The 23,900-nt window shown below is 42.7% G+C and overlaps 1 protein-coding gene across 1 annotated transcript; it reads right to left on the minus strand.

The window, feature by feature from the left end:
- Nucleotides 1-1,664: 1,664 nt before the first annotated feature.
- Nucleotides 1,665-10,280, minus strand: LOC119739984 (muscle segmentation homeobox-like). Its single transcript, XM_038215159.1, has 2 exons — nt 8,941-10,280; nt 1,665-3,022 (listed from the first exon to the last, which is right to left on the minus strand). The coding sequence occupies exons 1-2, from the start codon at nt 9,467-9,469 to the stop codon at nt 2,511-2,513; spliced, it is 1,041 nt and encodes a 346-aa protein (XP_038071087.1). The 5' UTR covers nt 9,470-10,280; the 3' UTR covers nt 1,665-2,510.
- Nucleotides 10,281-23,900: the final 13,620 nt, after the last annotated feature.

Here is a 23,900-nt window from a genome sequence, read left to right on the forward strand (position 1 = left end):
AGCACCCAGACTCTAAGTGGTATTAAACAGAGTGATAAAAACCTCCGGAGCACACATTTATTCCCTTAATAACTTACATATTTATTTTATACAAAGGCATGGTATTACTTCAATCACCGATAATGCATCTACTTCACTTAACCAAAAGAAACCGGTCATGCTGCCGGGATTATCTTTTAAATTATAGTGCATAAGATGAGAAGCAGCAAGATAGGTCCATGATGTCAGTTTATATAACATCTTTCAGAGTTGAGCAATTGAATTTCCACCACTGCCATTTCTTCAAAAAGCTTGTGCGCATAGAACTAATTGTCTTCGTTCAATATGGATAAGAAACATTCCAATGAACTCCAAAATGTTTGTGTTAATCTTCACGGTATACTTAAAACAGCGACAAAAACGAAAACGAGCATCCACTTGAAAAAAATTGAGGCCACAGTACGGCCGCTGATGTAAGGTTTGGAATTTGTGGACCGCAACATGGCCAAAATTCTCTAATCGAGTTATCAACTTCAGCGTTCATGCAGAAAAAGTACAGACATACATTTTGTAAAGTAATTCATTTAAATCCCCGTAAGCCAAACGGATTTTTTTTTGTGCAATCAAAACACCAAGTACACGTATTTGCCTTTTTACCATGTTCAAAGATCCTGGGTATAAACTAAATAATGGTTATACAATGTATTCGTAATGACTACAACAAGCCAAAAAGCCAGCAAAGTTTTGGGTTTGTTTATGGTGTAAATCGAGGACACACATGTGAAACATCCTTGTGTAACTGGGGACAGGAGTCAAATCGAGGACGTCCTCGATTAGAAAACGTGTACAAAACCAATGGGAGCTGTTGCAAATCATCGATGATACGGAACAATAGGAAATACTCGATACACCAAAAACAAACATCCGTGTGTGAGTATGTTCTCTGTACACCCGTGTACATCAACATATTGTGAATTGCGATTCAAACCGAAGTTGTCGTTTTTTACTACACAAATTTCCTCCTCTTTCAGAAACCTATACAGAGGCTTCAGGTCCCATACATTCCCTAATGGGTTGGAACGGGGGGAAAAATCAACGATTTTAGGATTCGCCCTGTCAATTTTTATGGCTTTTGAAATAGACTACATGTTTTGTACTTTTATTCATGCGACGGAGTATGTCTAGTTCTATACATGCCGGAGATCTGAATTGTGTATTTGGGATACGGGACAGTAAAAAAGAAAAGCCGTACATCCATTACCAGCAATTCCCCAAGATTAAGTTGTACAATAAATGGTGGTTGAAATGCTCTCACAAATGGAGACCGACTTTCAGGAGGGCGTTATCTTGAGACCAAAATAGACCCAAGTACACGCTTTAGACTTCTGTATGGAGAATAGAATAAAAACAGTTCAACTTGTACCCCTCTGACTGTACACACGTTTGCCAGTTTTCTAGTCAAATCTGATTGCAGTTTTTTTCAACAAGTGTCTTTACATGTACTTGTACTTATGGCAAAAGTTGCCAACCATGAGGTGGAGCAAAAACATACTGCGCAGATGGCGTCATCTCGTCATAAATGAGTGCTATGCAATGCTCAAATTAACAGTTTAACACCGCAGAGGTACCTAGTACACCCTTATACTGCAAAGTGGAGGAATAACATTTCGATTTTTGAGGAGTAATTCAGGAGGCCCGCTTTTTTCTTTACACTTCCACGCCTCTACAAGCAACTTAGCAGCTTTCTGTTACACAGTAAAGTGGTCTTGAATTACAAACATGCGTCAAGTTAATATTCGTGTAGAATTCAAGTTTAACTTTTTGGAGTTGTTTTAATGTTTAACTCTCATGAGGGTAGACACTGGCCGCGCCTGGTATTGTAAGAAGTACTGAATAAAACACTTGGCAAAGGTGTCTATCAAATTCAAACTGCATGGCACGTGTTCATCACTGCATTCAAATTGAAATGCTTACAAGTTACCACCGTTTGGATTGTTTGAATCGATCTCTTTTTTTTTATCACAGAAGACATCACCTCGGCATATTAAGAAAAAAATGCACATGTCTTAAGGATGTCGCAACAATATAGTAGGTGAAACGGACATGTTCAAAATCTGAGGCGCCGGGGTCATAAACGGACCAATCAGATTATAAGGTTTTACATTATTTTGTTACCAATCAACACAATGTGAAAGCTTCTGCTACCAGCCAAAATAGTATTGCAAGTTCTTGACAATCTTCCGTCATCTTCTGAGTTGTTCAGGAATCAAATAATCATAATATACTTTAATTAACAAATACATTAAAATGTTGTTGTAGCAGTTCATTTATGTTGCCCCTGGAGCGAAAATACTATGTCTATGATAAGACAATTAACAGGTTTTTGTTCCAACATTTTTACACTGTGAGGCAATTGGAGTCATTTCTTGTTATGTGTTACCGTTCTTCCAACATTCTTGGACAGATTTGTTTTGGTCCAGATCGCAGATGTCTCTGATTGTCATAGTCATGGGAAAACTTCCCAATGATTATTATAGCGTTCCTGACGCCGAATACGGGCACAAAAGACTCGCGGATGGTCCATGGTGGGCCGTCCCCGTGGCAGACCCGGGAAAGTACGAGTAGGGGGAAAACTGCAGCGGCTGGAGTAAGCCGGGCATTGCGGCGTGGCGGTGGAGGTGTCCCAGCGAGTAGTAGGTCGGTGGGAACGGCAAGCCGAAGCCAGGCGGCAGGAGGGGCTTGGCGGCCATCTTCAGCTTCTCCAGCTCGGCCTCCTGGAGACGCTTGGCCTTCGCCCGCCGGTTCTGGAACCAGATCTTGACCTGGGTCTCAGTCAGGTTGAGGGAGGCGGAGAACTCGGCCCGCTCGGCGATGGACAGGTACTGCTTCTGACGGAACTTGCGCTCCAGGGATAGGAGCTGTGAGGTGGTGAAGGGGGTGCGGGGCTTGCGGTTGGTCTTGTGCTTGCGGAGCGTGCACTGCACCTTGGGTCCCGGGGCTCCCGGCGCACTGGCACCGTAAGGGCGGGCCTCGGTGGGGGAACCTGCATCGGAGGAGAAAAGACAAAAGACCAGACAATAAGTGAATGGTAAATGATAGATGCCTCGAGTACTGCAACCGGTAGAAAGCGATACTCCTGGTGAAACCATCTCCCTCCACGTCTCGACACTGATGCTGGAGGGCGGCTCCATCACCCGATACGGGGCAATCATAACTTAGAACCCTGGTGCCATTAATGGTAAAACCACCCCTTACCAAAAAAACAACCTGACTGCGGCTGACGGATTTTTTCCCCACTTTTACCAGCCCGGTGGGTTGTTGTTGTTGGGCCTGACAAATTACATTTCGGCGATTGGATTCGCGAGTTTGTTTCTGTTGTTGACATTGCTCACTGATGCGACTAATTGGGAAAACGAGCTGTAGACACAGCATTCAAAACGTGCGTCGTTATCGTCTGTCCTGCAGACTCTGCTACCTTTTTGTGGGCCACGCCAGAGCTCTGTAAAATGAATTTTGTACTTGGAATTCTCTGAACAGTGCAATAATTTGCGCACTCAGACTGTAGTTGAAATATTATATGATTTTGTTTTTCTTTTTATATGGCTGGTAGTAATTTACAAGTCGCAGACCGGCCCAGAATGGGACGGGTGAGAGACCCAGATACCCAGGGGAGGCAAATCAAATGCTTGATTGATACTCCATTTAGAGAACCGACGAAAACATGTGCATTGTATGTCGGGTCATGAGTTGGGCTTTCATTGAACACTTTCCGTGTAGTCTGGTAAAATACGTGTGCAGACTGTCATGGTTACAGTCTACACCGCCTAAAAGTCTGCTGCTAATTTACCAAACCTGACTGGTGCAGTTCTCGAGTGCATTGACGTATATTGCATTTGATTTAGAACATTGTTGTTATTTACAGCGATAGGCTGGTCGTTTTCCCAGCACCACAATAATCCGCAATAAAACTAGGATGAAACTTAAGGAACTTGCAACCAACGAACGAGTTCTTGCGACAAGTCACTGTTTGCCGCAAAAAATGTGTTTAAAATTGTAAATCTGACCAGGAGAGCAAACTTTGCAGAAGAAAATCAACGGTGAGTTTAAGAAATTATTCAAAGGATCAAAACATACACTGAACTGAAATCTCTTGCCGTGTGACAGCAGATGTACCAGTTGGTGGTCATAAATTGTTGGAGAAACTACCCATTGTACAACGCTGGATGGGCACACAAACAACAGTGACTTGTTTTTACGAGCATTTAGCCTGTTATTTAGGTTCTCAATAACACTTTCAATGATCCTGATTTAGCGCAGACATTTGTAATTCCTAGATCTTGTTTGTTCGGCTGTAATATCTATCGGCCTTGGTGACTCAGCATGATTCATTACAGCAAAAACTGTCAGACAAGACAAGTGATACATAATAAACACACCTAGCATTAAGAAAAACACCATCTTTATTGCGTCCAATCTTTTAATTGGTTAGGTTACCTGGTTTTGCGGCCACCATGGTCTGAAGGAGGAACGTACCGACGAACATAGTATACAGTTTAGTGCACATTCCTGTAGTGTAAGTACAAACTCTATACTAGGTCCTGGGCTCGATTCCTGCCCCAGTACGGCCCAATAAGCATGTGTATTTGGTTATCATAAACTCTCGGAACGGATACTTCAGGAGTTGGGAAAAGTCTTGTTTCGAATTTCCTGTGGATCAGATCTGTCTTGCCGCCAAAAGGCCAAATAAAATTTCTCAATTCCTTTAAAATATGCCATGCAATGCAAGACAAAGCATCGGGATTAAGAAATTACCCCGACCCCCAGGAAGGGGCGTGCCTCAGGCATCCGCCAACATATCCCACCCTCTACTTGCTCCCAAACTGATTTTGCCTCCCAGTACACCACACAAAAATTCCGCCGTCACCAAACCGTTCTTTGTTTCGCAATATAACTTTGAAGTTTGCAAAAGGAAGTGATTGACTTCGGTTGAGTTAATTAAACCAATTATTCAACATCAACCTGAGGAATGTCCATACCGATTTCGTGCGTCCAACACGCACCTTCCGATAATACCCGCCGAATTGCCATACCTCGGTTTTGACGAAGCAACAACATTTCGACGAGCGATGGACTTCCGTAGAAGTCCGTGCAATTTCCCGTGCCGCAATTCGGACCGCGGTTGCGATCGCTTCTGATCTCCGATAAAATGGGGCCACGACCCAGATATTATAACTCACGACACGGAAAATCGGGTAATAAGCGGAGTTATAGGAGATCGATGCGGCACGGAGTAAATTAGCAACTCCAAGGCGTGTCTGTTGTCGGCACGGAGCCCTCATTCCACTCTTGTACGTGTCCTAACACTGAATTTCTAAAGCTCTAGGCATTAGCCAAAACTTGCTCAATTTTTTAAAGACAAAAGCAAGCATTTTGTTGTAACTATAGTTCTACACAATGCATGCGTGCTGGGATATTTTGATTGTTCCGAGCCTGATGAACAAAGTTTCCATGCGGAAAAGCTTTTTATGACATCTCTTCGGACAGCACAATAAAACCAACGAAATAAAGTTTGTGTTAAATGCTTGCAACAGGCGATGAGGGTAACAATATTGGATCGCATTGTAAATGTATTGTAAGATAATTCAAGAAAGTAATATGATTAAGCTATTTAGGCTAATTAGGATTTTAGCCAACTTGTAAATAATCCAACAAAAAGTCAGACCATTTTCTTTGAAAGATGACAATATTTACATATTAACATGTGCATGAAAACTGCAGTATAATTTTGCAACAAATTGTAGCACCCGTTGGACAGAGAAATTTGAAATGTAAAATTCAAATGGATGAGGCAACTTTACATCACGTGATGCGGCCGTGTGAATCGCCCCAGAGCGGGAAAGCAATAACGCCCTCACTTGCCAGAGTCATGCCAGGCCTGTTTTATATAGGTTGTTCGTTCAGCCACGGTCTACGATACTTATCAATGGAATCAACGTGGAAATTGCTTTGCTTTTGAGTTCTCCCATTTCATAATAATCCTAGCTATGGATCTGATTAAAGTTTTGGTCTGTTACTTTAATAATCATTCATAGTTACTTTTTGTTCTGTTTAAAAACAAATGAAATGAAAATGGTCAATTTTAAGGCCATGGGTTTTTGGGTTTTGGGTTTTTTTTTAAGGGGGGGGAGGGTAGTATAAGTTCAGTTTCCAGTGCAGTCCATGAAAAAAAGAACAGGCAATTTTGTTTTAATGGAAAATAAAAGTAATGAAGGATCTATCGCCTATAAATATACAGCTTCCAAAAAGACTCTGATAACGCCCAAAAGAAGTGTAAATGTAATGTTTTCGGATGTGATTGTCAAAATCCGGAGGTAAAAATTTCAAATTATCATTCAAAAAGTAAAAAAATTCAATATAAGGTAAGTGTAATATCATGACTTTAGGCCTACTTCCATTGATGTCAATTGTTTTAACGTATTAGTAGTAATATTGATTAAGCTTTCATAAAATCTTTTCCCCATTTTCTGTTTGAGGCCCTTTTTCAGCACAAGACATGACCGGGCAAGATGATGCACCACAATACGGATTCACACAATTCATCAAAATAACACTGGCGAGAAATCCCGGAGCTCAAAAAGAGTTTTGTTAAGGCAGGGAATTATCATGATTATGAAAACACGAGGGGCAAAATCTATACAACATTCTTGGTGGTTTACTAAGCTTGTTGTACATGTGTACATGTAAAGGACATTCACGAAAGGTCAAAGCGTTCCGTATGTAGTTGGTTTCAGCCTACTTTATGTACATGTATACGCATGTATTGTTTCAACCTAAACCGTATAATACATGCGTTTAAGGTAACAAAAAAATCTCCCCATGGCCTCAAGCCTTTTGTGCTTCGGCAGCAAAGCAATTAAATCTGGTTTTCATCCTCAAATTAGGGAGACTAAATCCGATTTCGGCGTAAATATTCTTTATGGGCGCGTTCCCGTGCCTTTTGTCCGGATCTTCAGGATGCTATGAATAATAATTAATATTTCGATCAAAAAGAAGACGCTTGTGCAAGTTCTGGGTCAGGTGAATAACGGGGGTCACGCAAGTTTGTTTATTATTGGTGAATTTTTAGGAAATCTTGCATACAAATGAAAATTAAGCTAATATAGTCACAATACGTATATACAATATTTGCTATGTTAAAAAAGTCAGATACGTGTAGGTGAAAAGTCGACCATTTGGTATGAAGATGAAGTTTCAAGCGAATAAACTCGAAACACGCAACAGCTTTTCGTAACTATTTTGGTTGCATGCATTAGCAGTTTTGACCATGCTTTTTCTGCATGCGGATACATTTTTACTGATAGTGATAGGTCACGCATTCAATTCCATATCACGCGAAACTTTTACTTCCTGATCCACATGTAGTTTGGTATTTGATATTAAAACAACGCGAAGGTTAATGATGACCTTTGACCCCGCAACGGCCGGGTTGTGATGAGAAAAGAAAATTTAGTTTGTCATCATAATGAGCCTGAAGTCAGAGGTCTTGATCTTTGGGGGAAGAAGAGAGGTCTTGATCTTTGGGGGAAGAAAATTCAATTCCTAGACGCACTAAAATAGTGGTCGATCAAATTTCAAACAAAGGTGATACAGACTGCAATGCAAATTATAAGCGAATTCAGTGAATTGGAGATCATAAATGTTTGAAATCGGGGAATTGTCCCAATTTACGTAAGTCATTGTTTCTTGGCATAAATGACCAGCATACGGTTCATTTGACTTGTTTAGTGCAAGCAGAAAAAACAGAAATAAAAAGGGTGAGAGGTTGACACGACTCTTTTCGTGGAGAACACTTTGAAGATGTACATTTCATTTCTTTGAAAGTACATTTTGCTTCTTTGAAAGCTGTGTAATATAACAACTAAATTCTGTAATTTGAGGGAATACCAATCTGACATGCGCCTCTATCTACCCAAGGAGTCATTTGTGTATGCAATAACATCCATTTCATCGGCTCGACGATTTTTTTTTAAATTGATGGAGATGCATTTTTCTGTTTTTCAATTATTTTCTTTAAACAGTAGGAAAAAAATCGAGTCTTCGAAGAACATAACTTTCATGACATCAAACTCGGTGTTGTCTTGACATGCTTGACACTTTTTGTTTGGTATGAATTGAAAGAACACTCAGATTATTCAGGGTTTTTTTCAAAATAAATCAGGTCATACTGGTTTCTGAATGAAAAATACTGTACTACATGACACAATGACAGTATTGCCTTTGACTCATTTATATGAGTGTTTTCCCCTGCGAAATCGGTTAAGATGTTTTCATGGTTTTGAGTGTTTTCGTTCATGTTCAGCATGTTCAGTTTTTGATGAGTAACTCCGACATGTTCTAAGCAGATGGAAAAGCGTGCACAGCATAAACCTAGAAGAAGAAGAGGCTCTGTCATATTCATTATCACTGATAGCATTTCCTCAAATTAGCGGGATTCCATGTTCTTCAGAAACTCGAAATTAGATTGACTTGACGCATGTCCCATTTGGCATGTTTGGTCGTTCGTTACCGACAAATCATATATGCATCATTAAAAGCTTCATTGTTATGGTTTGTAAAAATCATAACCAATTTTCCTGGCCTAAAATATTCGGGTGTTAATAATCACATTGAAGTTTATCTTCAAGATGATAAACAAGATACTGAAAGATTCCCATATCTGGTCATCACTTGTCACCCTGTGCACAAACTGTATGAGACTGGTCTGAACATTTTTAAGTGTTTTCTCAGTAAATACTCTAATATTTTCTCAGATAAATTGGACTTTTTAGGACATAATTATCACTTTATGATGGCTGATAGGTCACTGAAGGGAAAAAGTAGTAATGACCAGAAATGGGAATCTTTCCCAAGATACTAAACAGTTGATGATACGCGAGTGTTGATGCAAAGACGAATACTTACTTAGTGAGTTGGGTGATAGCCTCGCTCCCTGCATCCACGGGAAACTCGTATTGCCCCACGTGTACGTCTTGGTCGTCGGGGATAAATCGCCAGGTCTTGGATGATGATGGTGACTGTGGTGGAGGTGGTGTTGATGGTGGTGAAGCAGGGAGTTGGCAGTTTGAGAATGGTGCGAGGATTTGGAAGCGAGGATTCCTTCCACCGTGTAGGTGAACGAAGGACTGGTGGCACAACACGGGGACGTGGCAGGCTTGGACGGGGTAGTGGTGGCGGTGGTGGCAGCAACACGGTCCCTGGCTGCACCGGTATTGTCCCGTTCTATCTCGGTGGTTGCATACGGTGGTGAGTCCTCGCGCTTCACGCCGACTAGGGACTCCACGCGGAACGACAGGTTCTCCCGGCCCGGGTCCGTGGGCAATTTCTCCGGGCTGGTCGGCGTACTACCCGCCGTCGGTGAGGCGTTATACTCGGGTCTCGAGAACGCCGAATTGGTGCTCACCGTGAGAGTCTTGTTACTGCCGCTCGACATCTTTCCCGCGGAGGTACAACAAAAATGACTGAATCAATAAACAAAACGTCTTCCTATCTTACAATTTCCCCCTTTATTCTAGCGAAAAAGTGAGATTTTCCAGCTTAACTCTATACTTTCAGAACGTCGTGAGTGTTGATAATCGGACGACACATGGAGATAGGAAGTGTTTTTGCCGGTTCACTCCACGCGGTTGAACCTCATGTCAAGAAGTGCGCGTATCAGTGGCGAGTGAGTTCCTCAATAAGCATCCGATATGACCACGAAAGTTCAAGTCATCTGTCAATGGGAAATTGCAGTGGGAGAATCCAAGTGCCGCCTTCGGGTTTTTCTGATACTTTTTTTTTAACTCACTGAGTCCCCTGCCCAATCAAAGTTGGCTATGGTGATGACGCAGACCCCCAACGCGACCGTAACAAACGTCTCGTTGGCTCTCTGCAACAACTCACGCGGCCCGAGACTAGTCCAAAACACACTGTTGCACTATCCCCCAATGGCTGGATAATAAATAATAACCATAATACGATAAATTTGGTCGGCGGCATCCAATTTCATTTGGTATGCGCGTGTTATGGTATGGGGCCCCAGACCTAATCGAATTCATACACTGTATCTATGGGACAATCTAAATGCAATTATGCAGTGTACATTGGCGTAATGGGCCGCAGTCGCTTTCCCTTTCAACTCTGGAGTCTCCGACAAGAAAGATCACTTTGAAAAAAAAAGAAAAAAGTTTTGGGCATTTTTGTTCCCCATTTTGGTGGCTTTAAAGACGCTCGGCAGACTGGAACAGCTCGTGAATGCCCTCGTAAAATTTTTATTCATGAAGATCAAAAAAGTCATTTGCAGTCTGAACACTCCCCCACGAGCGATCAATTACCACTCGGCCAAGCCTGGGCTAATTGCGCGGACAAACAATCTGTCACTATTTGTCACGGCATTCAAGCAGCAGACAACTTATGTTGTGTATAGGCGCCAGGCCCGGCGCGATCAAAGGAGACTCGCGGCTACCAATATGAAACAGTTCCCCCAGTGAAGAATGGCGAGAATATTAACCGGCTCCCATTCACAGACCGGGCCGCTTCTGTGGCCCAAGGTCCCAACCCAGGGGACTGGAACAAACCTGGATTAAGCTAATCTCTACCCCTCTGCGGTGCGCCCCGTATGCAGCCTTTACATACACAGATATTTTTTCCTGCTTTTTTGGTTTTTCAACAATATTCTTGGGTTTGACTAAAGTACCCAACAAAATACACTGAGTATTGCTACAATCACGTCCTGGCCGACATTGTAACCTACAAAGAAATGATACAACCAAGCTGACTAAATCTAGCTCGTGCACAGCGGCCCACGCACGGAGCGGCGGTGCGTAGCACTGTTTGGAGAGTAAATAAATTAAACAACGGGAGGTCACGTGGCGCAAGGATTGGCTTTTGGCCGGGGAAAAAAACCTCAAAAAAAGTTCAGTTGTTCTTGGTGTTGAGCCGTTTAACAAAAAAGGTGGTGTTGCCCAGCAGCGTCAGTGCACGGCACGGCGACGACTCCTGGTATCGGGTTACTCAAAGGGGGACGGAAGATTTGCCGCCTCCCAATCAGGCTGTTTTTCTTTCCCGCTTTTATTCGCCCCGTAATACGCTCCCAGGTCTTTTGTGCAAAGTGATTGGATTTAATTAGGGAGGGATAATAGGTGAAAGGGTAGGGCCGACGTTCACAATTTTGCTGGTAAGATTTTTACATAACGTTTCCAGCGCATTTTATTATGTGAAGCTGACAATATTGTATCAAAGTTCCTTGGGAGGAAATAAAAACTCGACTGCATTAAAAAGTCATAGAGTTATTTTGATGTGTATTTTTTTTTTCAAGCAATCTAATAAACTTGTCAGAAGCGTTGCCGCGACGGCATAAATCGTTCTGGAGGGAAGCTGGTCGCTCGTTGGTTTGGAGAAGTCATTTGGGTTTTACCCGGGCAGACAGGCAGACGACCGATTGTTACGCGGGAGGACTGGGGTCGGGACCCCTTAATCTGAAGTCGGCGAAAGGAATGACGAGTTAAACGGGCGAGAAGTGATCGGGGAGAATGTGGCCACGAGCCAGCCGGCTCAGACGGCCGGCTCCGCAGCCTATAAGGTGCACAATTAGGTGATAATGATTTCCAATTCTTATTAAATTAACCGGATCGTTTGGGGAGTTCAAACAAGTTAAGCGGTTCTCCCGCTTTCCCAGTTCCGATCGGTCCGACATGAGCTGCTGCTCCCGGCCAAGAGTAGAAATCCATCTGTCATTGAAGAGGACTCCGCAGTAACCTTGGGTTGTAAGCCATGGAAGGCCTGTTACCATCCAGTGCTGAGGCAAAGAGAATACAAGAACTTTTAGGATTGGCGCGTATGGTGATCAGGTTATTTTGTTCTTTTTAGTCTGGTGCAATGGCCGGTCGATCATGAGTTGGCCAAGGCTGGTAAATCAACAAATTTCTTTATATTTTTCCCTTGGATTGATAAAGACCCAGTCTGGGCTGGCAAATGACCGTCCTGCAGTTCTGCACAGTCCTGGCCTCGTCTCCCCTCGGACAATGAGGTGAACAGACAGCATGCCATGGCCGGGCCGCTCTGGTCAAAGAAAATTTCACTTGCAAACGTAACGACGGTAGACAGATGAAGAAAAAAAGAAAGAAAGAAAGAAATGCTCTGCGCCATCTTACAAACGTCTGGATACTGTAAACTCAGCTCATGTAATCATGAGATTTTTTTCTTTATGGATCATAGCGGCGTCCCTCTTTGCCCTTACCCTAATACCTCTATCCTTGGCTTGCTAGGAGGGAAAAGACGATACCCCATCAGAGAAAATGGTCCATCAAATTAAAGGATTAAATGGAAGGTACACATCATCTTAAGAGGAGTGTTTAAGATGTGTGTCGGCACTGTTATGGACTTTGGGAATAACAGGCCATTCTTCCGCGCTGATAACAGATAACCATTTCAAGCCCATTTGTTCCCTCACTGGACCTTTTCAATGGCAATTAAAACGATACCGTTGTGGCTTGTGTTCGGCGGCGGCAGCTTATCATGAGGGCCCAAGTACCGAACCACTTTTCTTTATCACGGTGGATTTTTTTCTCCTTCACTCTCAGTCTCAGGACCAATAAAACTCCCTACAAAAACTGAGCCTTCCCCGATAAGACCAGCCAGGGAGCGGGTTTGCTCTGTTGAACATGCCCCGGAGGTGCGGCGCGCTGAGCCCGGCTGTGGAACCAGCGTGCGACCGATTGCTCGCGGCGGCTCGGCGGAGATTGAAACTGTTGCAAAAGTCTCGCGGGGTCAGGGCGGCTCTCAAGATTCGGTTAAATAGAGAGGGTTAATCGGGACTCGCTTGCGCTGCCGCGCCGCTGTGTCCACGGCCCGGGCCCAGCCACCAACATAATCCACACCGAAAGAGAGACACAGAAAAAAAACCTCTTGCAGAGCTGGGGGAGGGCTCGTGGCGAAACTCGAGCGTTGAACCTGGTTGCAAGCCTACTACATTGTTTGGAGGAAGCACATGTACGCGATTGGATCATTGTGAGCTGCAGAGTCGTCGGCTTATACCGCGGTATGAACATCGGTCATCTCGTCCCTCCCACTCAGGTGCTGAAGTCACATCGCCGACAAACCACCCAAGGGATTTTTCTGGGTTAAAATAATTGAAACATATGCTGAAAAGGGTAGAGGTCATTCGACACACAAAGAATAGGGGTCAGGTGAATTAATAAAGAAAATACGTCGGTGAAGGGCAAAACCCTTTTCTGAAAAATGAGGGTGTTATTTTCCACACAAAAAATGAAATGTTGGCATTTGATATTTTCAAAACCTTGTCATTGACTGCGTTCCTGTCTGCTGATCGATCCAAATTTGCCTAGTTGAGACGTCTTCACAAAATTACTACTGATGTCGTAGTTTCGAATCCTTCTCGAAGTCGAAGCAGCAAGTGATTTTGATGCTACAGAACACGGGACACTGTTAAAGGGTCCATGAAGTAACTATTTCTTAGGAACATTTTTTTGCTACTTTCTAATCCTCTTAGGTGTATGAAAACTAAATGATATCCCTTTTTGGTTAATTTTACTGAAAAGTACCTTCTTTAAACATTTAAAATTGTCCATGGATTTTTTTCCTTCACTCTTCTCGGGAAGGCGCTGTGGCCTGTGATGTCATTTCAGTAAGGCACTGTGTAATGTATATTTTATGTTTTTCTCTTGAAATTGTAAACCCAAACATTTCCTCATTGAAAACATTTGTGAGAAAAGCTTGCTCATTTGCTTACTGCCATGACCTGACACAACAACAAATCACTAAGGAAAAGAAAGTCACGACAGCAAAATATCCCAAATTCTGGCAACTTTTTGTGCACAAACAAATTGCAACATTTAGGTTTCTGCCTGATATGACATCAGAGTTTTGCTCATGAATATGGAAATTCGCATTAGCATAAAAGCCAAAAAGGTACCAAAATACCCTTGAAAACGACAAAATAAAAAGTAATTATAAGATTCAAAGGGACATAAAAGTGCCTTTTCACGAATTGCATTAAAAAAATACGTTTCATGGGCCCTTTAACGAATAAATTCGCGAGTAATAATCAGGAGTTTTCACAGAAGCCAAAGTACGGGTAGTTGGCAGCGTCTTATAATAATGCAAGCACCATAGTTAGTTCATATTAAGCCTACTTTTATGGTAGCAGTTACTTGCTTTTCCTATAGTACAGCAAGTAGACCAATCAATATCTGTGTGTTCCTTCCATCCGTGTCATTTTACTGGAAGGTCGTAGGTTCGAGTCCTGCCCGTAAAGCATGAGACCGTTCTCTAGGCTTTTTAGAGCCGGCCATGCTGGTACATCTACGCTGACATTGACAAAGGAAAGATTCTTAATTACGAACGAGTGTACATCAGTTTTGCATGACACAAACGTAAATCTGTTATTTGTAATGGTCTGCTTTCTGGTTGGGCGGGGAGCAACTTGACTCCCCCCCCCCAATATGTTGCAGTTTTTAATGATAGCACTTGCACCAGCACCAATCAACCGGCACTTACAATTTTTACAATTTTACGGGGGAAAGGTATTGATATTGTTTCGTTTAGGGAAATTGCCAATGGGTCACTCCACCGGTCCTAAACCTAGATACGCTACTGCTGGTTTCCCTTTTATAGACCTTTATGCTTAGCGGCCATCTTAGAGGGCATCATCTGTTATTTTAACTCAGTAACAATGACTGTACAAAAGGTCCACTCATACAAAAGGGTCACTCATACATATCCCAGCAAAACAAAGGTATTGCTCTCTATGATGGCTGCTACGCTTAAGGTATTTTTTACAGTGAGGATATTTCAGAATCAATGGCAAACGAAGAACTTAAACGTGAACTAAACTAAACCCGTTTTACAGGTTGGAGTCGAGGGTGGGAGATTCGCGTGCGACATAATTTTAAGGCATTATTGCTTGGTTAATAGTGCTTTTGGGTACTTCAATGCTGATATAGCTGCGGTTTCCAACCAGCCTCCTTCTGACTTGAAGGTGCTGACCAGTGCACAAATTCCCATAGGCATATTAGACACAAAATGATAAATTCTCCACTTCAAAAAAAAATCGGAAACAAATATCTCACAACCCTCACTGCAGGTGTTCAAGACATGCATCAAATTAAACCTTGAATTGCCCTGTTTCATTTTCTGTCCATTTTTTTTAATGTGGTTTTGACCTTGGACTGTTTGGGTGATAATTTCCCTCCACAGAAGACCACTGCTGAAGGGAGATCCCAAAAGCCCATCGCCATCTTGAAAATGATCTATCCACTATAATGGCACAATTGAGGCGACTTTCCAGTCCAATTTTTAATCTTCGTTTTCACGGAAGGTTAAGTTCAACTCCGCATCAGACCCTGGTTTAATTGAGTTGCTACAAACCCTCCAGTGCAAGGACACGAAACTCCCGATTTAGAACGCAAACTGAGGGCATACAAATGGTGATTTTGGTTGGCGAAGGCAACTTTTGCGCATTTACTCTTCAACCGTTAGTAAGAACGCCGATTTCTGCTTGGTGGTATCCTGAAAATCAGAGAGCTACGCCAAACTTTCTCGACGTAAATTATGTAAGGATAAGCATGCACACTTTGCAAATTGAGTTTTAAGTATTACCTTCTAAAGATATGAGTTCTCAAAACGTCATGTTCCTCCTTAATTAAGCCCCTAGACCCCGAGTTAGTCCCCGGTTTGGTTTTGTATTTGGTTTTTGAATAACTGCGATGCCCATAGTGTCCAAAACAAAATGGAATTCGCATACTACCGACTCATAGTATAATACAATTTGGTTGTCACTTCCTGAAGTAGAACAATATTGAGCCGGAGTCCAAAATCAGGGTTTTTTTCACGAAATCGCACGAAACAGAAGTTGCAGACCCAGCCAAGGTTTCGCAAGCCCTATAACAATTGTAAAGTAACCAATGTACTCATTGGCCCTTAAACCTACTTTTCCACTCTCTATTTTGAAAAATTTTAAGTCCTGCATCTTTGACCCTGTTGGCTCTACGATGGTAACCTCTGTATGATAACTATAACCTCTGTATACGGTATCTATAGGTAGTCAACCTTCTTGCCAGCAAGCTCCCTTATGTCACCAAGAAGTTCAGGCCACAATCAAACCAGCCGAGTTGTTTTTGTCCGGGAAAACTCCATGATGCACACCGTGCTGCCAGTATGTCGTGTGGGGGGAGATGCACCCCGTCCCTCCCCTCTCAATCTCCCCTTTGCGCGCCGTGCCTGCCTTGATCGCAAATACCAGGATCCCGGCTCTTGATGTTTCGCCGACCCGGCTTGCCTCCGCCGTCACAAACCGGCCGCCGCCGGGTGTCCCGCTGCTACTTTGTGCCGGTGATGCCGCGGCCGCCTTTTGCTCTTTCACTTTTTTTTTTATTTCTCGATCTCTTCCAGAATCTTAAAGAGACAATCCCGTCCCTGTTAGGAACTCACCACAGATCCTCGTCGCGGTATATACATGTACTACCGTGGGATGACTTCCGTTGCTTCTTTTGCTCCTTATCTTTAGAGGGGGGAGGCATTTCTTACTTGTGGGCCAAATTTCAAAAATATTGAATTTGTAATGATAAGAAGTTTCTTGTGGCTTAATCGATTTCATGGTGACTATTCGCAGTTAAGTAAACTATGCCAACAAAAATTGGAAAAGGCACGCTTGATCTGTGAATTTAAGACAGGGTAAATAAGCAACAAAGAAAGAAATTGGAGAATTTCCCAAATCCTTGAAGTAAACAAGCATATTGTAGTGTGGTCGTCATTTTGTTTTGTTCAGATTTAGGGGATAAGCGAATACAGAGGTAAACATTTTGAGGTTACATTTCTCAATGTCAACAGCCTCCTTAAAGAAAGACATGATGTCCATCTTTTAAACCCCAGGCTCTGGTATGTCGTAATACCGTCGCATTTAAAAAAAAAGTTTGCTCCGAGAACACCAACAACTTTAAAACCGGAACCCATAATATACTCTCTGATTCTAATTGAAATAGTAGTACATGTAACATAGTATTTCAGTGTGGATGCACACACGTGAACTTTGTCGGGCTGCAGTATTCCTTGCACGGCACCTTCAACTTCAAGTTCGGAGCGCTTGCCTTTAATAGGTGACAGTGATGCCAATATAATTTGTCATGACGCACCGGCGCGGTAAACAGCTGATACCGTGCGCTCTCGGGAACACTGTGCTGGCGGAAAATGGGCCTATTGGTTCGTAATTCAAGGACTACAATTTGAATGGTGTCGAGTTGTTTTAAGATTGAAGAGTTTAAGCAAAACCTACAGAATCACAGGACCAGACTGCTGGCTAGCAAGGGGGTGTGGGGGCTGAGGCTTGTTTATGCTGCAGCGCCCTCTGTTGTTTCGAAACGGACAGTCACAGGCTAAAATAATGTCTTCTTCTTTTTTTAACACAATCACTGCGATGGGTCAAAAGCGAAGTATTATAATGATGTATGGATCTATTAAATTGAAAAAGGTTGTGTAACGATTCAGGTAGTTGTTTTTTTTGCAAATGTATACATAAAAACATCTTGTTGTGAAACATATGACTAGACAAGCTTATTAGTACGGCAGATAGGTGATTGCATTGTGCCTTATTTGATGATCCAATCATCCAATTGGGCACACAGTCAGAATATGTCATGAGAAAGATATTTGGTATATAAGGCCATCGCAGATTTGTCCTTTGAAAAAAAAAGATAGGTTTAATAACAAGCAATGGCAGCCATTTTGAAAATTTTGGCAAGTGCTGGTTATTCTACCTATAATTTTCCAAAGGACAAATCTGCGATGGCCTTATAGGCAAATATCTCTCTTAAGACATACTCTGACTAGGCCTATGTGCCAAATTCCATGCTTGTACCATCAAAGGCACAATTCCCCCAAATATTTCCCATATCTGCCCCACTAATATAACTAAACCGGATGCCATAGCACACGAAATTCTATGCTACCGAGTAGGAATGGCTTTTCGCTTCGTTTGCGTTACGCGGTAATCCTACGACAATAATAGAACGGGTCAGTCAGTCAGTCAGCGAGATAACTTTCTGAAAAAAGGGACACCAGGCTGGCCTACGGGGTAATCCTACACGATAGCACTGCCCGGATTCACAAGTGACAGACAGACAGTCGGTGAGTCACTCAGTTAGGAACAAAGAGCACTGCATGTTGTCCCTCTCTGGGCCCCTCAACAATGATTCGGGTGAGATCAGAAGCGTAATATTGATAGGCACGGTTACTCAGTTGGCACTGTGAAAACATACCAGCATGCACGGGTAGGTACGGTATGGAGACCTTGGTTTCGTTCCGATACAGTAATTTGCAATACTCTTTCAAATGTTACCTTACCCACATGACTAAATGTTAACCTTTTGCATTAGAATTGCGACTGACAAAGAAAAGTTAAACTTTTTTTTTTCAAATCAAATTCAAATTCAAGTCTATTATCCACACTAAAAAGTATAGAAATCCGGTTTCCACTGGCATTTCTGAAAAATGACTTTACATAAAACCGCAATAAAACCAATGTATAGTACGATATACACATATCACTGAAATCACATAAAAATTAAACCAACACAATTAATGTCGAATGTTCCTCTTTGCTCGACTTGGTCATAAAAGCGAAGTGTTCTGCCAAGTTTGAAATGTTTCCCTGTAAAAGTATTAGACAGATAGAGGAAGAAGGCACTTTTGAAAGGTCCTCATTACACCTGTAACCCCGTAGTTAATTGCTAGCAAACACATTCTTAATGAGCATAACATTCGTCCCGCATAGTGTACACATATCAAACATTATGAAGCGTGGGCAAAGCAGATATTCATCTGTCCACAAGCGAATTCAGGTACGGCATACGCTAAAATACAATTACAAAAGCCGCAACTTTCTAAAAAGAGAAGGAAAAATTTCTTTCGCAAATGCAGCGTTTGTTCACAATTTTCCCTTCAATGGCACAATTAAACTGGCCCGCTTTTTCCCCCCTCTGTTCGCAACAAAGAAAGTAATCCCTCCGAAAAAAAAGTCAAATCCCCCATTCGCCCAACCTGGCGCCAGCCTACACTTTTCCCAGTAAGGGTGTCAAGGCAACTCGCTTAATTTCAGTCGCATTCATGGAATAAATCACTTACAAAATTAACTCGTGACACCTAAAACTTTTGTTAGGGGAGAGTTTTTTTACCGCACAAAAAAAACACCCAGGCCAAAATTGTGGCGGTGCGAAGTTAGCCACGGAGTTAAAATGCTATCGATGCCTCAGGGGACGTACGTACGGGCAATGAATTGCGTTTTGTCAGGGGTAGCTTTCCTAACTCAAAAGTAGTTAGGGTCTGCTGCAAAAGTACTGAAAAAAATACCACATAAAGGGAGAAATATCAAAAGTTGCCATCCCTCAAAGAAAATTATGCTGACAATATTTCTTAGTGTATTGAACGAGGCGGGTTCGACAATGGAAACAAACTATTGGCATTGTGTTGGGCCAAGCACGCGTAGCGATTTTTTACGAGGAGCGTTATTGTCCGGCCTTTGTGGCTAAATCTACCTCGTAGTCGACATGTCTGATGATTTACCAGATTAGCATTTTCTTTTGGTGGATGCGTGTCGGTTCAAGGTTGCACTTTGCTGAGCAGTGATTATCAATTATCGTTTGCTGCGGGGACTGCACTAGTCGCTTTTCTTCTTTTTGCTCAATGGTCTCACAATCAACTTTATGACTTGTTCTGCTGTTAGCGTGCGTAAGCACCATGAGAAATGACAGTGGTTCAAGGCACACTGTTGACCTCGTTATGAGACTGTTATTAGTTCATCTGCATCACTCACATCACAGCACTGCACTAATTGGGCTCATTGGTGCTGATCCGAAAATGTTTACTTTTCCGAGGCTTTCTTGAAACCCTAACCGCGTACCTTTTTAAAGGGAAAATACAACATTTGCAAACATCAAAAAATAAAACTACCAAATCATTTTGAAATACCTTGCTGGACTGTTAGTGAATGACAGTGTAAAGCATCCTGTAAAATCATGGCACCTGGAATACCGTCATTTTCAAGAAAAGTGGTATTTTTGTATCAATTTCCAACGCTGATCGGCCGATCAGCGTTGGAAAAACTGGCTTTTTTCAAATACTGGCCCCAGTTGACCATCGCACTTGTTTGTAATCGATTACACACCTATGAACGGGTACAAGCCAGCTAGACTGGTTCCCTGACCTTACAATTCCCCAATATATGTAAACTGCTCTGTTTCTTTTAAATGGAGTCAGGGAACCAGACTACAGGAAAATGATTGTTTTTCTTGGTTTTTATAGCATTTTCGAACCCAAAACCTCAAAAAAAGTCAGTGTAACTATATTTGCTATATATTTCCAACCCCCCAATTCCATCCATTTCTGAAAATTACAGCAAAAGCAAATGATGTATATTCCCTTTAAATTCGAACCCTATAACATACCCTTTTGACTTTAATATGCGTGTTTTCGGATCGGATTTCGATCAGTAAAGATATGTTTTATTTGTAAACTTGAATTTCGGGTTAGCCGCGAATCCAACATTTGAAATGCAGTGTGTATAAAAAAATGATACATTTAGAGAAAAATAATATTAAAAATACTAGCTCCTATTTTGTTTACTAATAACTTATATACGCCTACAGAATGATTATTTCTCAACACAATGCTGTTGTTCCTATCTCATTTGGGCACCTACATCCAGAGATACAGACACTTAATTGAAAGGGATGATAATATGTCAATGTGGTCCAATTTGCAGCAAAGGGGATGAAAGGAGTTAACATGCCAGCAATCTCTCTGTTGGCCAACTTACCTATTGTTCTTTGCCAATCAATATTTAGTTGGAACCTATGATTCATGGATTATGTAACTCGTTTATATAATCATTGAAGCATCAGTTAAGGATATTCCAGCTCAACTTTTTTGATACACACTTGTTTGATAGTGTGGGGTTTTGAGCTGGTATTCGTATGACACAGAGGAAGATCACAATAATCCGGAGCGTACTAAAACTATTAGCCTGAAACTAATAGGTCCTTTGTACGGTTGAGCAGAAAGGCTAAAGTCAACCTGTGGCCCACTGTATGGATCACGTGATAACTTTAGTAGCAATTGTCAGTCTCGACGGTTTAAGAGTCCGGTATAACCAGTGACAAAAGGGATACACTCGGCATAATCCTCCATGCTCTAAGTAAAAACAAAAAAAACTCATGTCCAAATCCAGTCGCCGACGGAAATCTGAGCCACTAGCTTCGTCATCTGGGGGAAACACCCTGTTTTATATCTGGACGATTGTGTCTATATACATAACGGGTTGTTAGACATAACCCAAACATATACGTTACGGTTGTTAGACGAAATACAAACATCACCGCATAACGGTGGTATCATCGGGGCCAGGGCAGTGGGTAAACAACGTGGGGACCACCACCCATGCACCCAGAGTGTTTACATTACGAGGCATGATCATCAAAGCATAAAGCTCTATGATCAAAGCGAGCATGGAAGATGGTGAGGTGTTGAGAGGTAGACGGCGGCATCCGCGGCAATATGAGAAGACCCCGCTACAGGTCTGGAGAGAGTTGGGGTAAGGGGTAGGGGAAGGGGTAGGGGTAGGGGTAGAGGTAGGGGTAGGGGTAGGGGTGGGGAGGGGTGGGGGAGGGGGAGGGGTAGAGGTAGGGGTAGAGGTAGGGGTGGGGAGGGGTGGGGGAGGGGGAGGGGTAGGGGTAGGGGAAGGGGTAGGGTAGGGGAAGGGGTAGGGGTAGGGGGTAAGGGTAGGGGTAGGGTTGGGTTAGGGGTAGGGGTAGAGGTATTTTAATCAAAACCGGAGGAGGTGAGGATCATTTCTAGGCCTACAATAGTGGTGATTGGGCAGGGGAAGTTTCAAGCATCGGGCTTCTATTGTGACTCAAATAAAAAAAAAATGAAGATAAACATTTTTAGATCAGTTTGAAAAGAAGAAAAATCGAAGCATCTACAAATTGGTACGTACTGCTGGGCATTTGGTTCCATGCAGCTAGTCAGTACATATGACAACATTGGGTTGGTATAGACAATTACAAACATAACTGTTCCACGAAGGAGTAAAACTTTTTCTCATGCATGATAAATTGCAATTTTCAATTAATTTATCTTACTGCCCCCTGCAGTCATGGATAGCTGATTTAAAAAAAAATTGTGGGGGTTGAACCCCTGAAACATCCCAAAGCCTGACCAATACAGTAAAATAATTCCTTCTTCCGTCCAAAGCAGGAAACAGAAAAGAAACAAGGAGGCAAAATGCAGAAGAGGCCCCAAAACAGGGGAAGCAATTTAGTTTGGAACCCTGAAAAACCAAGTCTCCGACCGGTTTTGTTTTCAAGAATGCCACTTCAAGTTGGTAGAAGGTTCTCGCTTATCACAGATTTAACACCTGCCAGAGTGCTGGTAGAGTTCATTTTCATAATTTAATTGAACCATCCAGAGTTGAAAGACTGGCTTTGAAAACTCAAATGAAAATGATATATATTCTTGGCGCGCTTGGCTCTATTCCACCAGAAATTAAGATTGATGCCTATACGTGGGGTGGGGGGGGGGGGGGTGTAACAAAACCCCTTGCACCCTATTGTATACCGGAGAACGCATGTTATTCCAGCGCCAACACTAAACACGTGTTTTATGCGCCACAATAAAAACTCCCCAGAAAAATAAATTTGTTGGATATCACGAATGGGTCCCCGGGTGCTACTGCCTCCGTCTTGCCTACTACTCCACCTGTTTCCTCCGCGACTAGCGGGGAGATGAATGGCCCGCGACAGCGATTTTGAAATTGCGTCGCTGGTTCGCGGAGCCGTGCTGGCTCCGCGAGGCACTTGCGAGTCTGATGAAGGGGGTTACCTATTAAGGCGGCGTGTTCGGGCCACGCCGGGGCGAAGCTTGTCGGGGTCTCCGAGGACTTACGGTTACCGGGTGTTGCAAGGGGAGAGGGAAATTGTTTGTTACGGTCTCGTTGGTGACCGCGTACCGGTCGAGCAATGCTAGAGTGATTTATCCCGGGACTATGCTCCACATTCAGGGAACAAACTACCGGGGCTTCCCTTCATTAATCTTCCAACTCGTCGGTGAGCTGCCGCCATTTCTTTCCCCAGTCGAGGCAACCAGGGTCATGGTTGCTGCACTTTAGCTTTAAAGTTTTAACTTCTCCCCCCCCCCCCCCCGAACATGAGCAGTAAACATGTTGACATTTCTTTGTTTTCTAAGTGGGGTAAGTTTTTTTTTTATGAAATCATATTTTATAATTTTGGAAGCTTGCCCCCGGCTCCTCAAGGCGCCCACTGACTGCAATAGAGGGGAAAGGCATGGGGCAAAACGATCAAGACAAGAGTGCAACTTGGTCCCTCTGGGCCGGTTCTGCGTGACAGAGAGTCGCCACTCGTACCGGCGCGTTGGCTCCGACCTCAAGGGTGCAGATTCGGCAGCCGTCGGTCCGTCGGTGGCTTGGTTTGGTTGAGTTGGAGGACTTACAGAAATACAGAGCTTTCGATATGTTGAAGTACTCCAGAAGTACATAATTAAATTTTAAAAAATTGAGGTTGGTTAAAATTTCATACTGGAAAGGTAAGCTCGGTTAGATTGTAACAGATTGTTAATGATTGTAACTGTTTGTTTTAACTTTGTCTCTTTTTAAAATGTGTTGGCCCTTTTGGTTCAGAAGTGAAAGTACTTTATGTCTTCTAGCTTCCAATGACATTATTATTATATCTTCAGAGTTGCATTTCAAGCCGGGAATGAAAATGAAAAGTATCACAAGTCTCCACAAGTGAAAGCTAGCACTACTGGAAGTTAAAAGTTTAGTATTGATCATTCCACAAAAGCGGTACGGCGTTGTGTCC

This window comes from Patiria miniata, unplaced genomic scaffold, assembly GCF_015706575.1.
Source record: "Patiria miniata isolate m_02_andy unplaced genomic scaffold, ASM1570657v1 HiC_scaffold_4, whole genome shotgun sequence".
In the NCBI taxonomy this organism is placed as follows: domain Eukaryota; kingdom Metazoa; phylum Echinodermata; class Asteroidea; order Valvatida; family Asterinidae; genus Patiria; species Patiria miniata.

What these genes read in the sequence shown, in the direction of transcription:
- LOC119739984 (XM_038215159.1), bottom strand. Translation starts at nt 9,469, where the DNA reads ATGTCGAGCGGCAGTAACAAGACTCTCACGGTGAGCACCAATTCGGCG. An exon ending in GCTATCACCCAACTCACTAA is followed by an intron (nt 3,023 to 8,940) that starts GTAAGTATTCGT and finishes CCTCCGATGCAG; the next exon opens with GTTCCCCCACCGAGGCCCGC.